The sequence below is a fragment of the Delphinapterus leucas genome, chromosome 20 (assembly GCF_059928025.1).
Source record: "Delphinapterus leucas isolate spDelLeu-1000000601 "Yukka" chromosome 20, BTC_Dleu_Yukka2, whole genome shotgun sequence".
Classification (NCBI taxonomy): Eukaryota; Metazoa; Chordata; class Mammalia; order Artiodactyla; family Monodontidae; genus Delphinapterus; species Delphinapterus leucas.
In genome coordinates this window covers 11,130,595-11,148,451 of record NC_143148.1, presented here as the reverse complement: position 1 = coordinate 11,148,451, position 17,857 = coordinate 11,130,595, and the positions used below count along the sequence as shown (strand labels likewise).

The following is a 17,857-nucleotide window of genomic DNA, read 5'->3' as shown; positions in this document are numbered from 1 at the left end:
CCAACTGCAACAGGCCCTGCCTAGGAAATGGAAACCTGGTTTTGTATATTTAGAATATTTTAAAATGCAATGATCACTCTTAAAAATAAAACAAGTAGTTTTCTGATTGACTATAATTATGTAGTCTCAAACAGGTTCCTTGCGTTGTCTGACCTATAAGCTAGGACATCTGATTACCTAATTCTGGGCTCTCCTCTAATCTATCTGCCTCTACCCATGGGAAGTTATTTCTTTAATCCAGGGTTTTCAAAGTTATTTGCTCAAGTTCTCTTAACATCATGAAGATTGGAAGCCTACCTCAGCCACTCCAAGACTGGCTGTTACTTTGATTTCTTCTTTCTTTTTCAAAGTTATGCTGATTTGCAGTCTTTCCCAAAACATCTTTGATTCATCATAAAACGTCCAAATCTTTTGGCAGATAAATTGCAAGTCTTTTTCTGCATATTAAATTTGATTCTCCAAGAAGATGTAATAACACTATTCTACTTTACAGGTAACAAAACTGGTTTATTGTCACTCACTATCAAAACACACAGTCACAATTTCCAGGCACCTATAGTGGTTGGTAGTCAGATAATCAAACTAACATGCCAAGCTAGATAACACTGTACTGTTTTTCAATCCCAGCTGGACAGTGTTCCACTTTCACAATTACCATGGTATGCACACAAAAGAAAAGCCTATCAGAAAAAACATCTTACAAATATTGTCATCTTCGGTTACTGACATTAACAGAAATACATAAAGACACAGACCTCCTCAAGTCTCTCAGTCCTACAGAGACCTTCTCACAAGTCTCCATGGTCACAATATCCATTCACGACCACTCACTGTTGCTTTCCAACAGTAGCATATAACCTCTGATACAAACCGCCTTACACCTAAGGAAACAAAGATTCACATTTGCAGAGACTATCCCATGAAAATAAACAAGTCTACACAGGGTTCCAGACACCGAATCGGACCCACAAGCGCACCCAAAGCAAGACACATTCATCATTTCAACTGCCAGACCCTGCTCCAATCTCTTGTGCCCAGGTAAGCTCGTGACCCCGCTCAGGGTCATTCTCACGGACTTTACCCAGGATGCCCCCGCTCACTGAGGCCTAAGTCCCTGGTCACGCGCCTCCTCCCTCTCCCCCCCGCCCCCGCTCTGGACTCCAGAATGCGTTCCTCACCCTTCGCTGGGAACCTCTTGATTCGCCCAGAGCCATGCTAAAGACTACTGAGCCACTAGGCTCGACCAAGACTCGAACTACTCCTCCCACCTAAGACCAGAGATTCGGGTGGGCTTTGGAAGAGGCGTCTCTGATAGGCGGAGCCGAGTTGCATGCTGGGAGCATTCTGAAGGTCCAGGTTCCCAGCTTCTGGGGATTCGTCTGCCGCGGACTACATTTCCCAGAAGTCCCAGGGCACAGGACCTCTCGGGGCAGGGCGAGATTGCCTGCGGAGAGCGCCTGGAAGCGTCGGGCTCCGAGCCTCAGAGGATGTTCCGGCGCTTATTTCCCATGAGCCTCTGGGCCCAAACTAACCTCCGTTTCTGAGTCCCTTTCCGGTGTCTTCGATACTTTTGGACTCTGCGCGGTGAGTTGGTCGCGTCCGAGGAAGTGATCAGCGCCGGGTGAGGGTGGGAGGGCTTAGCGGACTTCGCCAGAGCCTTGTCGGAACCAGTAGTGCGTGTGGGGGTGACACTGGGAGGCGCTCGAGGTGAGAAGGCCCGGGCAGCGGACAGGGCGAGTCGTGTCCGGAGCCTCAAGCCTGTGTGTGAGCGAGAGGCTGAGAAGGATGGTGTGTGACAGACGGCGTGACAGGGCCGGGGTGTGTCTCCCTAACGGTGTGTGCTATTGGGAATGTGTGACGGGGTCATGAAGTGCGTGACCTTGTTTGTAGGTGTGGTTTGCTTGGGCGGGATGCTCTAGGTTCCTTCTAGACTCTCTTAGGGGCTGCCAGAGTTAAGTGACCGCAAGAAAAGAATTCCAGGACTAAGCCCTAGAATGTACGTTTCCAGTAAGAAAGTACAGATCTAGTCTTGGGATGAAAATTTGACACCTGGACGTGTCCTCGTGACAGGTTCCTGGAAAGACATGATTGGGGAGGTCCCACAGGTAGGATTCCTAGAAAAATCACCTCCTTGGGGGACCAGCTACCTGTTTCAGCTCCACTACAAACAGACCTCTGTCCCCAAGAACTGCTGTCAACTCAATTCCAGTTTCCCTTTGAAGTCCGTTTGTGTATGTGTGGATGAAGGCAGATGTGGCCCTGGGGTGTGTTTTGTTTTGGTTTTAGTTAGGTTTGTCTGTGTTCCGAGAAATACTGGTGTCTCGTGATTTCTCCCCACCCCCTCCTGCTGCCCCTAACGCCCACCCCCACCCCCAACCCTAGTTGCTGCTGGGTTTCTGAGAAGGACCCTGAAAAGGACAGAATTGTTACATATTTAGAAATCAAGGTTCAGGTGAATTTGTGTTTCTTTTTTATTCATAGTTACTTTTGTTTTTAGATCATGACGCTATTTGCTTTCCTTGACCAGAAATATCTTGACCATTTTTCAAGACACTTGACTAGTAGTGTCTATCTTGGGTCTTCCTTCTGGTGAATGACCCATCATGCTGGTGCCTCCCTCTTCCCAGAGGCCCCCCATTGTCCTTTTCCTCAGTCAGTAGCCATCCGTTCATATGGCAAATTGTTCAAATCCTCCAGTACATTTTCCCTTTCTAAGCAATTTTTTTTTTTTTTTGGCCCTACCGCGTGGCACGCAGGATCCTAGTTTGCCGACCAGGGATGGAACCCGCCCCTCCCCCGTGCAGTGGACGGGCGGAGCCTTAACACTGGACCGCCAGGGAAGTCCCTAAGCATTCTGATGGTATAGAAGCACACCACCTCCAGAAGGTGGGCTGGAGGTGGGATGTTAGGGCTTTATTTTAGACTATGATTACTTGAGGAGATTAGCATTTAGGTGGTATCGAATACAAATTATTTTTTATCTGTTCCACAGTCATGGTTTTCAAAGCAAGGCAAGGTAGGAGGGGATTGGTTATTTCAGGTAGTAAGTTACAATGTTGTGAGGCTTTCAGGGGTGGGAATGTGATTGAGGTTTGAGCATAGTGTTGCTGAGTCCAAGCGCAAGCTACTTGCCCCAGGACAGGCCGATAAATCGAGAGACGAGTTGTTGGGGCAAGGAATAGAGACTTTATTCAGAAAGCCAGCAGACTGAGAAGACGGTGGGCTCATGTCCCAAAGAAGCATCTGGCCTGAATTAGAATTCAGGCTTCTTTTATACTGAAAGGGGAGGGAGTGGAGTCAAACATTTCCTGGTTCCCGTCAGCCTCTGGAGGGGATGTGTTAATTTTTTCCTCCCTGTAGGCATTCGTAGGTGGATCTGGTCAGGATGTTTCCTGTGAGCTAAACAAAGGTATTTTAGCTTAATGCTCATTACCTGGGGGGTTAGGCAGGGTTCCCAGAGATGGGCCATTATGTATAATTTAAGCTTATAGGCAACATATCTTTAGTGATTAACTTGTAATAGAACATAAAGGTTCTTCCCTATTACAGTAGTGGTTTGCAGTTTGTACCCACAAGGGCAGAGACTTTCAGATAATTTTTAGGTAGAAATCTGTAGCATTGCCAAACATGAGTTATTTCAGGTCCAATTCTGTGCGGGTTCTGAGAGGTAGTACTGTGCTGTGGTTAAGAGTAAGGCTCTGGATCTAGAGCATCTGGATCCAGCTCTACCTGTTACTTGCTGTGTGAGTGTAAATAAACGACTCAGGCTCTCTGTGCCATGTCTACAAAATTGAAACAAAGTAATACCTACCTAATGGAGTTATAATGATGTAAGTTGAGTTCATATGTGTAAAGCTCCATAGAACAGTGCCTGCCCCATGATACAGGCTTAGTAAATATTAAGATTTGCTGTTATGTGGTGATTCTGGATCATTCCACGTCAACTTTTTATAGATCAAAATATGAAGGCTTAGTAAATATTAAGATTTGCTGTTATGTGGTGATTCTGGATCATTCCACATCAACTTTTTATAGATCAAAATATGAAGAGAAATAAAATGATTGTGGTGGGTCCTTGCAAGTTTGAAAAAGTTACCAGGGGCTCAAATGGTCTAGAACAGGAAGTCTTAACCTGAGGTCTTCTTATTCCATTTATAAGCATCCAGGTGATCACAGATCCCTTGAAATGGAGACAGAATTTTTGTAAATATTTGTAAATTAATTTTCTAAGTGGGCAGAGTGTCCCTAATTTCATGAGATTACCGAGTATGCGTGACCCCAAAAAGATCTAGTTCCGTTTGTCTGGAATAAAATTATAATAGCTTGGAAGGAGCTTTTACAAATTTAGAATCCAATGACATGGAAACAGTTAAGTAAATGCAGTATACCGTTTGATGGAATAATATGCACCTAATACACATTATGTTTATAAAGAATCAAAAGAAGGGAAAATGTTAATTATAAAATATCAAGCAATAGTTATAGTTATGAACAAAAGTACTTAAGAATATTATGAGTTATATATGGATCCCATCCAATAAGAGAGAGTTTTGAAAGACATTTTTCAAGGATTGTATCCAAATGTTTTAAATTGACCATTCAGTGAAGAATTAGAGAGGTGTAGCCACACTTGTTAAGTATCTACTCTGTACCAAATATTGTTCTGTTTATATGCATATATTTCCTTGCTGCGACTTTGAAGGGGACTTAACATAATTTGTGTTCATTCACAGGAGAATCTTGACAGTGAAAGTGTCTCACTGTAGTGATGAGCTACAGCTACAAGATGTTGAAGAGCTGGTAGGTGTCATTTGTTTCAGACCCACTGATTTTCAGTGTTGGGCCTATTTGTTCAGTTTTCCTAATGACTGAATTCCCTGTCACTCAGTTTTCTACATTTGGAAATATCTTTATTTTTCTGATTATGGAGTTAATGCAGGTGTGTTGCAAAAAATTCAGCAATCCAGGGAATGTATAGAGAAGGAAGTTAAAATTATATCCTGTAGAGTTAATCATCTCTAATATTTTGATATATTTTTATTCAGTTGCTTAAGGCAGGACAGGATCACTTAAGCACACCTGATCTAAAGCTTCTTTTTCCTTCTGCAGCTCTGGCTTTTCTGGACTCTGTGCTTCACCAGTAGAGGAACCCTATGGAGCATTAATTAGTTCCTGCAATTCTAGAACCATGACTGACGTAAGTTGGTATTTCTCTCTCCTTGAAGTGTTGTGATTTTTAGGTCATGTGAATCTTTTCCTGAATTAACCCTAAAGCTTTCTACTTAACAGAACCCCATGCCTGAACCTGCTTCTCGGTTCCTTCTGTTCCAGTAAAGGATGATGCCAAAGAGCCCAGCGTCCTCCCTCTGTGCCTTTTCCAATCAGTGCCATCATATTCATTGAGCACATTACTCAACACCTCCTGCGGTTCAGTCTTCCATCAAGAGCAGTGAAGGAATGGAGTCCTTTAAGGGAAATATTTGAGTGTATATCAAAGAATAATGTAAAGAAATATAGAGAACAATCAGCTCGCTTTTATTTGTATACAAGGAAAACCAACAGTAGATTGAGTTCATCTTTCAAAGGCACAAAGAGGATTTCATAGAAGAAGGAAAGGGGAGAGAATGAAAGACTGCAGACATTTGGAAAGCAACAGTTTCTCTTTTTCAAGCTAAGATGCTGATTAGTTCATGTCCTATCTAGAAAAAAATGGCTGAAGTTCTCCCAATTGTTTTTCTTTTTCAGGCTAAGATACAGCTAGCAAAGAAGTTGGTCAGGATACTCTGCCCTTAGCCAGCTGGATGGCCACCCACGAGAACAGTTTCAGTAGTCTGTGTATTGTCTGGAAGAGCTTTGGTGTTTAACTGGGACGTATCCATGGCAGGCTGTCTTGGGTCTTGCCTTTTGTTATCACTTCCATCTTTGTTCGGCCAGGGCTGCCCCATTTCCCTTATCAGAATTTCTCATTCCCAAGACAGGTCTGCGGTGTGATGAGTTAGTGATGAGGGTCCCTTTGGACCACACAGGAAAACGTGGAACTTCTTCACAGACCTGAGTTTTCCAGAAAGACAAGATGGAATATGGGATTTCTTCGTCATAGCCTCAGTTTGTATGGGATCACATGCTTTGCAAGCTTTTAGGATTAGAGCGGGGAGTGAGTGGTTCTTTCCAGGGACTCCCTTATCAGTAAACACCAGTGTCAAAGTCTGTTTAGTTATTGACCAGGATGTGACACCTGTGTTGTGTCTGATATACTCTATCAATATCCTCCAACTCGGGAACAAGGAATGTGTTAAGCAACAGATGGTTGAAGTTACCATGTAAAAAGATGATGCAGATTCTTAAGTACTGGCTGATAATAGACTCCTAGAATTAAGAAAATCTTGGAAGTTTTGTTCAACCTGAATGTATAATAGTTATTAATCTCATATATCCACATGATGAACTGAATTGCAGGTAATAAAAACATTTTACATATTTGATTCATCATAATAAGAAAAAATGCTGATGATATAATCTCACAGCATGGTTCACTTGAGGCTTAATGATAATCCTTAATTGAAATCATTTTTCTAAAATAAGAGATTTTATAGGACATTTGGAAAAAAAGTTTTTATGTGTTTTTGGTATTTCTTAAAGGGAAAAGATGGTGTAGCAGTTCACATTTATGAAGAATTTATGAGACTTCCCTGGTGACGCACTGGTTAAGAATCCGCCTGCCAATGCAGGGGACATGGGTTCGAGCCCTGGTCCAGGAAGATCCCACATGCCGCGGAGCAACTAAGCCCGTGTGCCACAACTACTGAGCCTGCACTCTAGAGTCCACGAGCCACAACTGCTGAAGCCCGCGCGCCTAGAGCCCGTGCACTATAACGAAGATTAGTCCCCGCTCGCCGCAACTAGAGAAATCCCGCACAGCAACGAAGACCCAACACAGCCATAAATAAATAAATAAATAAATAAGAATTTATGAGGCAGGCACTTAGCAAGTTGTTTGTATGTATACACACCCATAAATGCCCCCGTCCCCTTCCCCCAACACTATTTTTATTTAATAGAAGAGAAGCATTATTTTATGCATTATCAGACAGGTCTGGATAGCTGAGTTACCTCACAGTATCCAGGAAGTTCTGCTGTAATAGGTTTCTTCTAGAACATGTAGACACTCTGCTTTAGTCATACTAATTTCTTTACTTTTCCCTACCCATACGTCTCACAGGCTTCCAGCCGACTGGATCGTTATATTTTCCTCTTCTTATAGTTTATGCTTCATACTCCTCTTTTTTCCTCTTGGAAATAGTTTCTAAATTTCTTTAACTTCACAAGTAATGTGTGGGTTTTTGGTTTTAGGGCTTGGTGACATTCAGGGATGTGGCCATTGACTTCTCTCAGGAGGAGTGGGAATTCCTGGACCCTGCTCAAAGGGACTTGTACGTGGATGTGATGTTGGAGAACTATAGCAACTTGGTCTCACTGGGTAAGTTCATCTGCCTGAAATAGTTTAGAATCTCCTTTCTGGAACATCAGCTTTCTGCACTAGGAATTACAGGGCTATCTTTGAAGAAACCAGGTGAATTTCTCCTCCGTGTTCTCAAAGGAATGTTTTGGTATTTGTTGGCTTAGAAATGGGTTCATTGAGCACCTCGATCGTCCCATCCCTCAGTGAGCTTCAACCTTCCTCTGGCCCTTTCTGTAATGGCCTCTCTTCTTTAATGACCAAAGAGCTGGATTTGCATTATGGGGTGTTTATTTCATAACCACTGTCAAAGAAACCAGATTTCATACTGTGTTTAGCTTCAACATTTCTATAGATGATCTGTGTCCTTGCTACTCAAAGTGTGGTTCTTTTTTTTAAAATAAATTTATTTATTTTCTATTTACTTGTCTTTTGGCCGCGTTGGGTCTTCATTGCTGCACATGGGCTTTCTCTAGCTGCCTGCGGCCAGGGAGGGTTACTCTTCATTGAGGTGCAGGGGCTTCTTATTGCGGTGGCTTCTCTTGTTGTGGAGCAGGGGCTCTAGGCACGTGGGCTTCAGTAGTTGTGGCACGTGGGTTCAGTAGTTGTGGCTTGCAGGCTTAGTCGCTCCGCGGCATGTGGGATCTTCCTGGACCAGGGATCGAACCCGTGTCCCCTGCATTGGCAGGCGGATTCTTAGCCACTGCGTCACCAGGGGAGTCCCAAAAGTATGGTTCTTTTGTATTAGGAACCATAGAAAGGCCAGAGCAGCGTTAGTGAAGGAGAGGGTACCAAGAAGTGAGTCAGGGAGACAGGCAGGATCCAGGTGACAGGCAGCATTGTTGGTTTTGGGGAAGAATGTGGCTTGTTCTCTTAGTGGTTAGAAGCCATGATTTGCTTTATGTGGGGTTTTAATTTTTTTATTATTAAGTATTACACAAATATCTATCATCAGCTTCTTCCGGGGCTTTTTAGAGTAACTTTTTTAAAAAAATTTATTTATTTATTTATTTATTTTTGGCTGCATTGGGTCTTTGTTGCTGCGTGCGGGCTTTCTCTAGTTGCGTCAAGAGGGGGCTACTCTTCATTGTGGTGCTTGGGCTTCTCCTTGCAGTGGCTTCTCTTGTTGTGGAGCACGGGCTCTAGGCGCATGGGCTTCAGTAGTTGTGGCATGCAGGCTCGGTAGTTGTGGCTTGTGGGCTCTAGAGCACAGGCTCAGTAGTTGTGGCACACGGGCTTAGTTGCTCTGCAGCATGTGGGATCTTCCTGGACCAGAGATTGAACCCGTGCCCCTGCACTGGCAGGCGGATTCTTTTTTTTTTTTTCATATCTTTATTGGACTATGATTGCCTTACAATGTTGCGTTAGTTTCTGTTGTACAACAAAGTGAATCAGCTATAAGTATACATATCCCCTCCCTCTAAGGAACCTCCCTCCCATCCTCCCTGTCCCACCCCTCTAGGTCATCAAAGCATGGAGCTGATCTCCCTGTGCTGTGCAGCAGCTTCCCACTAGCCATCCATTTTACATTTGGAAGTATGTATATGTCAGTGCTACTCTCTCACTTCATCCCAGCCCCCAGCCCCCTACTCCCACCCTGGCCCCATGTCCTCAAGTCTGTTCTCTAAGTCTGCATCTTTTTTCGGCAGGTGGATTCTTAACCACTGCACCAGCAGGGAAGTCCCCGGGCCTTGTTAGAAATGCAGCTCGTTGAGTCCTACCCCAGAGCTGCAGAACAGAATCTACATTTACACAAGATCCCCAGGTGATTTTTATGCATACTAAAGAATCGCTGCTCTTTGTTATATTCTGACCCATGTATGGGGAGTACAGCTGGAAACAGGATCCTGACATACTCTGGCTTTCAAAAGAGCCTCTCCAATTTATGTAGCAGTGGATTGAATGAACAGAAATTCATACTAAGTGAATACGTTCCTTTACTTCCAACATATTTGAAGTTGAAAGTTACAATCTGTGAACTTTGCACTTTACAAAGTTAAATCCTACACTAAGTTAAATCCTAGAAATGTCTCACAAAACTTGTTTCCACTTAAGCAAAATAACAACAGTAACAATAATAATGGTAATAGTTAACATTGTGCTTACTATAAACCAGGCCCTGTTCTAAGCAGAGCAAATACATGAACTTATTTAACTTTTACAGGATCCCCATGAGGTAGATACTATTTTTAACCCTTTTTATAGATGAGATTACTGAGGCACATACAGTTTAAGTGCCCTCCCGAGGTCACACAGCTGGTGGGGATGCAGTGGCAACAACTGAACCTAGGAAGTCTGGCTCCAGAATCTGTGTTCTTAACCACTGTGTTCTGTTTGCTCTAAAGAGATAGAACCTGAATGAGTCTAAAACAAGATCATTTTCCTATTTATATGATCTAATGTTCTTAATTCCCACCATCCTTCTCTTCTCTGAAGTCTTCATCAATATTATTTTTACCTTTACTTTATTGCAAATTTAACCAAATGTTTTGCCCTTATAATTAAAAAAAAACCACAACAAAACCCTTACACCATTTGGCATTTCTTTTCTTGCAAGCACACACTCCATTTCTAAGCCAGATATGATGACATTATTAGAGCAAGGAGAAGAGCCCTGGATAGTTGAGGGGTGGGTGGGGTACAAGAAGTCGGATTCCAGGAAGGCAAAGGCAGGAGGGAACCATCAGTGCAGGAACAACCTCACAGGTCACAGAGGAGGAGAAGGGAGAACAGCTGGGATGGTATTTGGAAACTCCTTATGAAGGACCAAGGCCTGGGAGGAGATAGAGATCTCAGTTTGAGCTACAAAAGGAACTTCATCTTCATCTCATTTCCCAGGCTTCTTGTTTTTCTTCTTATAATTCCCTCCCATTTCAGTGAGGAAAGTGTTCTTTTTTGTTCCCAATGGAACCATTTTACTTACATGTTGGATGCAGGTGCTTTCCAGCTCTTTTGCATTTGTGTGTGTATGTGAATAAATATACATATTCATTCATAAATTCTTCAAACATTTGGAGTGCCTACTCCTAGCCAGGCATTGTACTGGGCACTATTAATACAATCAGGAACAAGACTGATAACTTGCTTATTCTCATGCACTTTATGTAGTTGAGGAGAAACATAAAATAAGTAAACAAGTAGATAAATAGTATCATGTAATGAAACATGTTCAGGAGAGGCAGACAGCGTAAGAGAATAGAAAATGATGAGAATTGATAGGGCCAATTCAGATAATATGGTCAGGGAAAGCTTTCTTGAATAGAGACATGAAGCCTGGGATCAAGTTACATGAATACCTGGGGGAGGAATATATCAATCACAGTGAATGGCAAAGGCCCTAAGGTTGGTAAGGAACTTTATTGGAGGAACTCTAAGAAGGCCAGGGTAGAGTTAGTAAAGGAGCATGTGCTAAGAATTTGGGTCATGGAGATAGGCAAGGGCTAGACAGTACACAGTTTTGGGGTTTTTGTCTTAAGAATATATATATTTTTAGATTATATTCCATTATAGGTTATTACAAGATATTGAATATAGTTCCTTATGCTGTACAGTAAATCCTTGTTGTTTATTCTGTGTATAGTAGTTTGTATCTGTTAATCCTATATTCCTAATTTATCCCCCCCCCACTTTCCCCTTTGGTAACCATAAGTTTGTTTTCTGTGTCTGTGAGTCTGCTTCTGTTTTGTATATAGATGCATTTGTACTATTTCTTAGATTCCACATATAAGTGATATCATATAATATTTGTCTTTCTCTGACTTACTTCACTTAGTATGATATTCTCTAGGTCCATCCATGTTGCTGCAAATGGCAATATTTCTTTCTTTTTTATGGCTGAGTAATATTCCGTTGTGTATATACACCACATCTTTTAAAATGAATTGTCTATTGATGGGCACTTGGGTTGTTTCCATGCCTTGGCTATTGTAAATAGTGCCACTATAAACATTGGGGTGCATGTATCTTTCTGAATTGGAGTTTTCATCTTTTTGGAATATATGCCCAGGAATGGGATTACTGGATCATATGGTAGCTCTATTTTTAGTTTTTTAAGAAACCTCCATACTGTTTTCCATAGTGAGTGCACCAATTTATATTCCTACCAACACTGCATGAGGGTTCCCTTTTCTCCACACCCTCTCCAGCATTTATTATTTGTAGACTTTTTGATGGTGGCCATTCTGATCAGTGTGAGGTGATACCTCATTGCAGTTTTGATTTGCATTTCTCTAGTACTTACTGATGTTGAGCATCCTTTCATGTGCCTGTTGGCCGTCTGTATGTCTTCTTTGGAAAAATGTCTATTTAGGTCTTCTGCCTATTTTTTGATTGGGTCGTTTGTTTTTTTAATACTGATTTGTTTGAGCTGTTTGTATATTTTGGAAATTAACCCCTGTTGGTCGCATCATTTGCAAATATTTTCTCCCACTCTGTATGTTGTCTTTTCATTTTGTTGATGGTTTCTTTTGTTATGCAAAAGCTTTTAAGTTTGATTAGGTCCCATTTGTTTATTTTTGCTTTTATCTCTCTTGCCTTGGGAGACTGGTCTAAAAAAATATTTCTACGATTTATGTCCAGGAATGTTTTGCCTGTTTCTCTTCTAGGAGTTTTATGATGTCATGTCTTAATATTTACGTCTTTAAATCATTTTGTATATGGTGTGAGTGAGTGTTCTGATTTCATTGATTTACATGTAGCTGTTCAGCTTTCCCAACACCACTGTTGAAGAGACTGTCTTTTTTTCATTGTATGTCTTGTCTACTTTGTCATAGATTAATTGACCATAGATGTATGGGTTTATTTCTGGGCTCTCTGTTCTGTTGCATTGATCAATATGTCTGTTTTTGTGCTAATACCATGCTGTTTTGATTATTGTAGCTTTGTAATGTTGTCTTAAGTCTGGAAGAGTTATGCCTCCAGCTGTTTTTCCTCTCAGGATTACTTTTTCAATTCTGGGTCTTTTGTGGTTCTGTATAAATTTTAGGTTTATTTGTTCTGGTTCTGTGAAAACTGAGACAAACAACAATGAAAACACAACTTACAAATGAATGGGATGCACCAAAGCAGTTCTAAGAAGTTCACAGTGATACAGGCCTTCCTCAAGATATAAGAAAAATTTCAAATAAACAACCTAACCCACCACCTAAAAGAATTAGAAAAAGAAGAACAAACAAAACCCAAAGTCAGCAGGAGGAAGGACACAATAAAGATCAGAGAGGAAATAAATAAAAAAGAGATCAAAACAACAATAGAAAAGGTCAATAAAACCAGGAGCTGGTTTTTTGAAAAGATAAACAAAATCAACGAACCTCTAGCCAGGCTCACCAAGAAGAAAAGAGATACAACCCAAATAAACGAAATAAGAAATGAAAGAGGAGAAACAACAACCAATACCATGAAAATATAAAAAATCATAAGAGAATACTATGAACAGTTATATGCCAACAAATTGGACAACCTAGAAGAAATGGACAAATTTCTAGAAACATACAGCCTGCCAAAACTGAATCAAGAAGAAGCAGATAACTTGAAGAGACTGATCACTAGAAATGAAATAGGATCTGTAATTTAAAAAAACTCCATGCAAACAAAAAGTCCAGGACTGGATGGCTTCTCTGGGGGATTATACCAAACATACAAAGAAGAACTTCTACCTATCCTTCTCAAACTACTCCAAAAGATTGAAGAGGGAATGCTTCCAAATTCATTCTATAAAGCCATCATCACCTTGATACCAAAACTGGACAAAGACACTACAAAAAAAGATTACAGGCCAATATCATTGATGAATATAGATGCAAAAATTCTCAACAAAATATTAGCAAACTGAATCCAACAATACATAAAAAGGGTCATACTCCATGGTCAGTTGGATTCGTTCCAGGGTCACAAGGATGGTTCAACATATGCAAATCAATCACTGTGATACATACACCACATTAACAAAAGAAAAGAGAAAAACCACATGATCATCTCAATAGACACAGAAAAAGCATTTGATAAAATTCAACATCCGTTCTTGATAAAAACTCTCACTAAAGTGGGTATAGAGGGAACATATCTCAACATAATAAAAGCCATTTACAACAGACCCACAGCCAACATATCAATAGTATTCAGTGGTGAAAAGCTGAAAGCCTTCTCACTAACCTCAGGAACCAGACAAGGATGCCCACTCCCACCACTTCTATTCAACAAAGTATTGGAAGTCCTAGCCACAGAATTCAGACAAGAAAAAGAAATAAAAGGTATCCAAATTGGAAGGGAAGAGGTAAAATTGTCACTATTTGCAAATGACACGATACTCCATATAAAGAACCATAAAGACTTCACACAAAAACTATCAGAACTAAAAAATAAATTCAGCAAGGTAGCAGGATGCAAGATTAGTATACAGAAAATGTTGCATTTCTTTACACTAACAGTGGAATACCAGAAAGTAAAAAAAAAAAAAAAAATTCCATTTAAAATCATGTCCAAAAAAAAGTACCTAGGAATAAAGTTAACCAAGGAGGTGAAAGACCTATATGCTGAAAACTATAAAACATTGATAAAGGAAATTAAAAATGATTCAAAGAAATGGAAAGATATCCCATGCTCTTGGATTACAAGAATTAATATCGTTAACATGACCATACTACCCAAAGCAATCTACAGATTTAATGCATTCCCTATCAAAATACCCATTTCTTGTTACTTCTGAAGATTCTAGCCCTGTTATTTTGTACAGTGTTCTTCAGTTTGGGTTTGTCTGCTCTTTCCTCATGATTAGATTTGGATTATGCATCTTTGGCAGGAGTATCACAGAACTGTTGGTGTATTCTCCTTGCATTCTGTCAGGTGGAGCAAATGATTTGTCATTATTGATGATGCTTACTTTGAGCAGGTAATTATGGTAGTGTCCACGGGCCTCCTCCCTGTAAAGTTAATCTTTTTTCCTTTAATGAGCCTTTTGTGAGGAGGAACTTTGAGACTATTAAGTATTATATTCCTCTTCAAACTTTCAACTTATTCATATGTTGGATTTCTAGTCAGTGGGTTGTAATCTGTTCTTCCCATTTTTTATTTTGAAGCTGGTCCTGGATTTGACCAGTGGGAATTCTCTCAGCAGTGGTTTCTGTGTCCTTTGGCATGTCTCCATCACACTTAGAGCACCTCCTTATTTTCTTCCCCACACCATGTTCCAGGCTCATCTTGCACTTTCCCTGCTCCAGCCCTAAAGTCAGCCATTTCTTCAAGGTGTCCTGGTTCCTTTTAGTTGAGAATGCTATTTAGAAGCCAGAATCTGGGTACTAGATTTGCTCATTGCTGCTAGGGGATGGCTGTCCCTAGGCCCTCTCAGTGGACAGAGTAGGGAATATGTTTATATGCATAAATACGTATACATGCACACACATTTACATCTATAGATTGAAACCATGAGTTCATACAGTTATCTTCAATTCCATTTCAAAGTACAGGTTTCATTTCAGCTTATTCACTTTCCATATTTCTAACTCCCTTTTCTGACAGTGAAAAACCTGGGTTCCATTATCCTTAATGTATTTATTGTCAACCCTTGAACCACATGGGTTTGAACTATGCAGGTCCACTTATATGCAGATTATTTTTCAATAAATATACAGTTGACCCTTCATTTCTATGTGTTCTGCATCTGTGGAAAAGGAGGGCCGATTATGGGACTTAGCATCCTCAGGTATAGGTTCTGAGGTGGGTTCTGGAGCCAATCCCCCAAGGATCCCAAGGGACAACTGTACTTATTTGATCAAACTCTCTATATGTAACCAGTCTTCTATTATCAACACCACCACCACCACCTTGATCATGTGATTGCCTGTCTCATCCCACTTGGGCTGTGACAACCCATACCAGGTCACTCACACACAGACCCTTGTCCTTACTCTGCTTGCATTCTGACTCCTGACATAGGACAACCCTTTTATACTGAAACCCTCCTCATGCTGGTTGGCCTTTAGTACCCTGCTCTGGGGCTTCATTTTATTAAATCTTGACCCTTGAGGATACATTTTTCGAATATTCTGTATGATGAAATGGGAAGTCTCCATTAAGCTCTTTTGCTGTATACTAAGGTGCAGTGGTTGCCTTGAGGGAAACCACCTGTGCCGATGTTTGAATTGTGAGTTAAACTAGCTGCTTTTTTCATGGAACACAGTTTTGGTTTTGTTTTTGGTTTTTTTTTCCCTTGGAAGAATGAGACAAACTATGGTTCTTTAGGCTTGGGTATTTGGAAAACATTTTCTTGTAAATGAGCCTGTCACTTGAAGAACAACTAAAAGTATTTGTTGCCAATGATAAAATTCAAACTTTTAAGTAAAAATTAGAATTGTGTGAAGCTTATATCTATTATTTTGAGATTTACAGCTTCCCAATAAATAAAAAAATTTCTGGTGAGGTGATATTATTAACGTGATTTTTTGATATCATGTAATGAAATATGTCAACATTTCAAAGATCTGCATAACTCAGTGAACCACTGTTTTTCAGATAACCAGTACATAGTACAAAATTATGCATGGATAAAAAATCATCCAAAGTGCAATGGATTTTAATGTAACGTAGTATGAAAAGTTCACCAGTATGGTTGCATATTCCACATTGGAACTAATCTTTAAGAAACCACCATGTCTCGATTTTTACTGTAGTATCAAAGAATAACACCCAAAATTACCTGAACAGGTTCATAGACTATTCTGCCATTTTACAATTACACATCTGTGAGAGGCTGGATTTTCTTCATATCCTTCAACCAAAATAGCATTGCTACAGATTGAATGCAAAAGCAGATGTGAGAATCCAGTTGTCGTCTGTTATACCAGATATTAAAGAGATTTGCAGAAGATTAAAACAATAATTCATTAATTCTTTTGTTTGGGAAAATTTAATTATTTAATATTATTTGTTAACATTTAATGATTTATTGTCACTTTAAAATAATTAATAAATCTTTAAATTTCTATTTTAATTTCTAATATGGTAAATATCAAAAGATATAACCCACATAAACAAAACCTCTTTTGGGTTCTCAGTGCTTTTTTTTAAACATCTAAAAAGAAGTTAAACCTGTATTCATTTACTAACACTGTTAAGCATTACACTTAACATTCAAGTCCAAGTAATTATAATACAAGCCCAATTTTTTTTTTTTTTTTTTCTGTATGTGGGCCTCTCACTGTTGTGGCCTATCCCGTTGCGGAGCACAGGCTCTGGACGCGCAGGCTTAGCGACCATGGCTCACGGGCCCAGCCGCTCCGCAGCATGTGGGATCCTCCCAGACCGGGGCATGAACCTGTGTCCCCTGCATCGGCAGGCGGACTCTCAACCACTGCGCCACCAGGGAAGCCCCCAATTCAAATTTGTTGAACTATTTGTTGGTGCTAAGTTGTACAAAACTGTACTCCTTTTAGTTGACATTTGGTCATCTCAAAGTAGTTGTAATATTAGGTTGGTCAATTTAAATACTGTGGCTTCCTTTTGCATATACACACAGTCTTTACACCCAAATGTAAATGTATACAAAGCAATAAGACATTGTTACATAAAAGAGTAATAGTGCAGTTTAATTCATGATTAAAATTACTTCCCACAATCACATCCACAGTACTCATCCACCATTTAATAGCTCAACCAAAATATTATACAATCACCAATAGGCAAAAATACTAGATTTGTATATTTTGTATTTCAAATATACTTATGCATGTGCAAGCAAGGGATTTACCAATATTTAAGAGTATAAGAGATACTGAGACCAAAAAATTTGAGAACTACTACTCCAGGGTGTGGTTCTTACTTTCAGTATATGGCCTTTGAGAGGCATCAGATAAATGCTTGAGGGTGTTCACTGAGGTCTTTCCATTCAGGTTGAGTTGGCACTCCAGTGTACAACCTCTAGAATCTCTGAGAGTACCCCAGTCACATTGTGGAGAGGCACCTTGTGGATGCATAACGACATTCGGTTACAGATCCAAGGGAGAATCCCTGTATAGATTCCCGGAACTTCTTTGCATGACTTCTTTCTCTGATAAATCTTGAACCACAAATTCCAGTCACCTGAGCAGCCCTGAACTCAAATCCTAATATCCTTTGCCCAGTGACTTGACTAGTGGAAGGGCACATTTTGGTTTAAGAGATCATTTACACAGGAAGATGAGGGACTTGTTAAAGTGATCTTTGTGGAATCCTCCAGAAAACTGTCATATCAGAACATTAATATCACAAGAACTGAAAAATCAAAGCTGAGTTTGTTGTTGGACAGGGGAGAGGCTTGTGCTTAGGAATTCAGTAAGTCTCCTGATTGAGTTCACTTATGGGTATTCTTTTCAATTTGTCTTTATTTCTACTATTATAAAGGGCTTTTTTTCTGGTAAAGGCAATAAAATG

At 40.3% G+C, this 17,857-nt stretch overlaps 1 protein-coding gene across 3 annotated transcripts in view; it reads left to right on the top strand.

Moving 5' to 3' along the window:
* The first annotated feature begins 1,454 nt into the window (after positions 1 to 1,454).
* ZNF283 (zinc finger protein 283) overlaps positions 1,455 to 17,857 on the top strand; it is a 42,344-nt gene continuing 25,941 nt past the window's right edge. The window contains exons 1-4 of one of the 3 annotated variants that reach the window (XM_022585471.3): positions 1,455 to 1,584; positions 4,734 to 4,800; positions 5,110 to 5,197; positions 7,351 to 7,477. In XM_022585471.3, the coding sequence (XP_022441179.2) occupies positions 4,769 to 4,800; positions 5,110 to 5,197; positions 7,351 to 7,477 (247 nt within the window). In that variant the 5' untranslated portion in view covers positions 1,455 to 1,584; positions 4,734 to 4,768. Of the gene's footprint in view, positions 1,585 to 4,733; positions 4,801 to 5,109; positions 5,198 to 5,289; positions 7,478 to 17,857 lie in introns of those variants that run through there. The other 2 variants (XM_089902750.1, XM_089902751.1) reach the window with 2 other exon arrangements.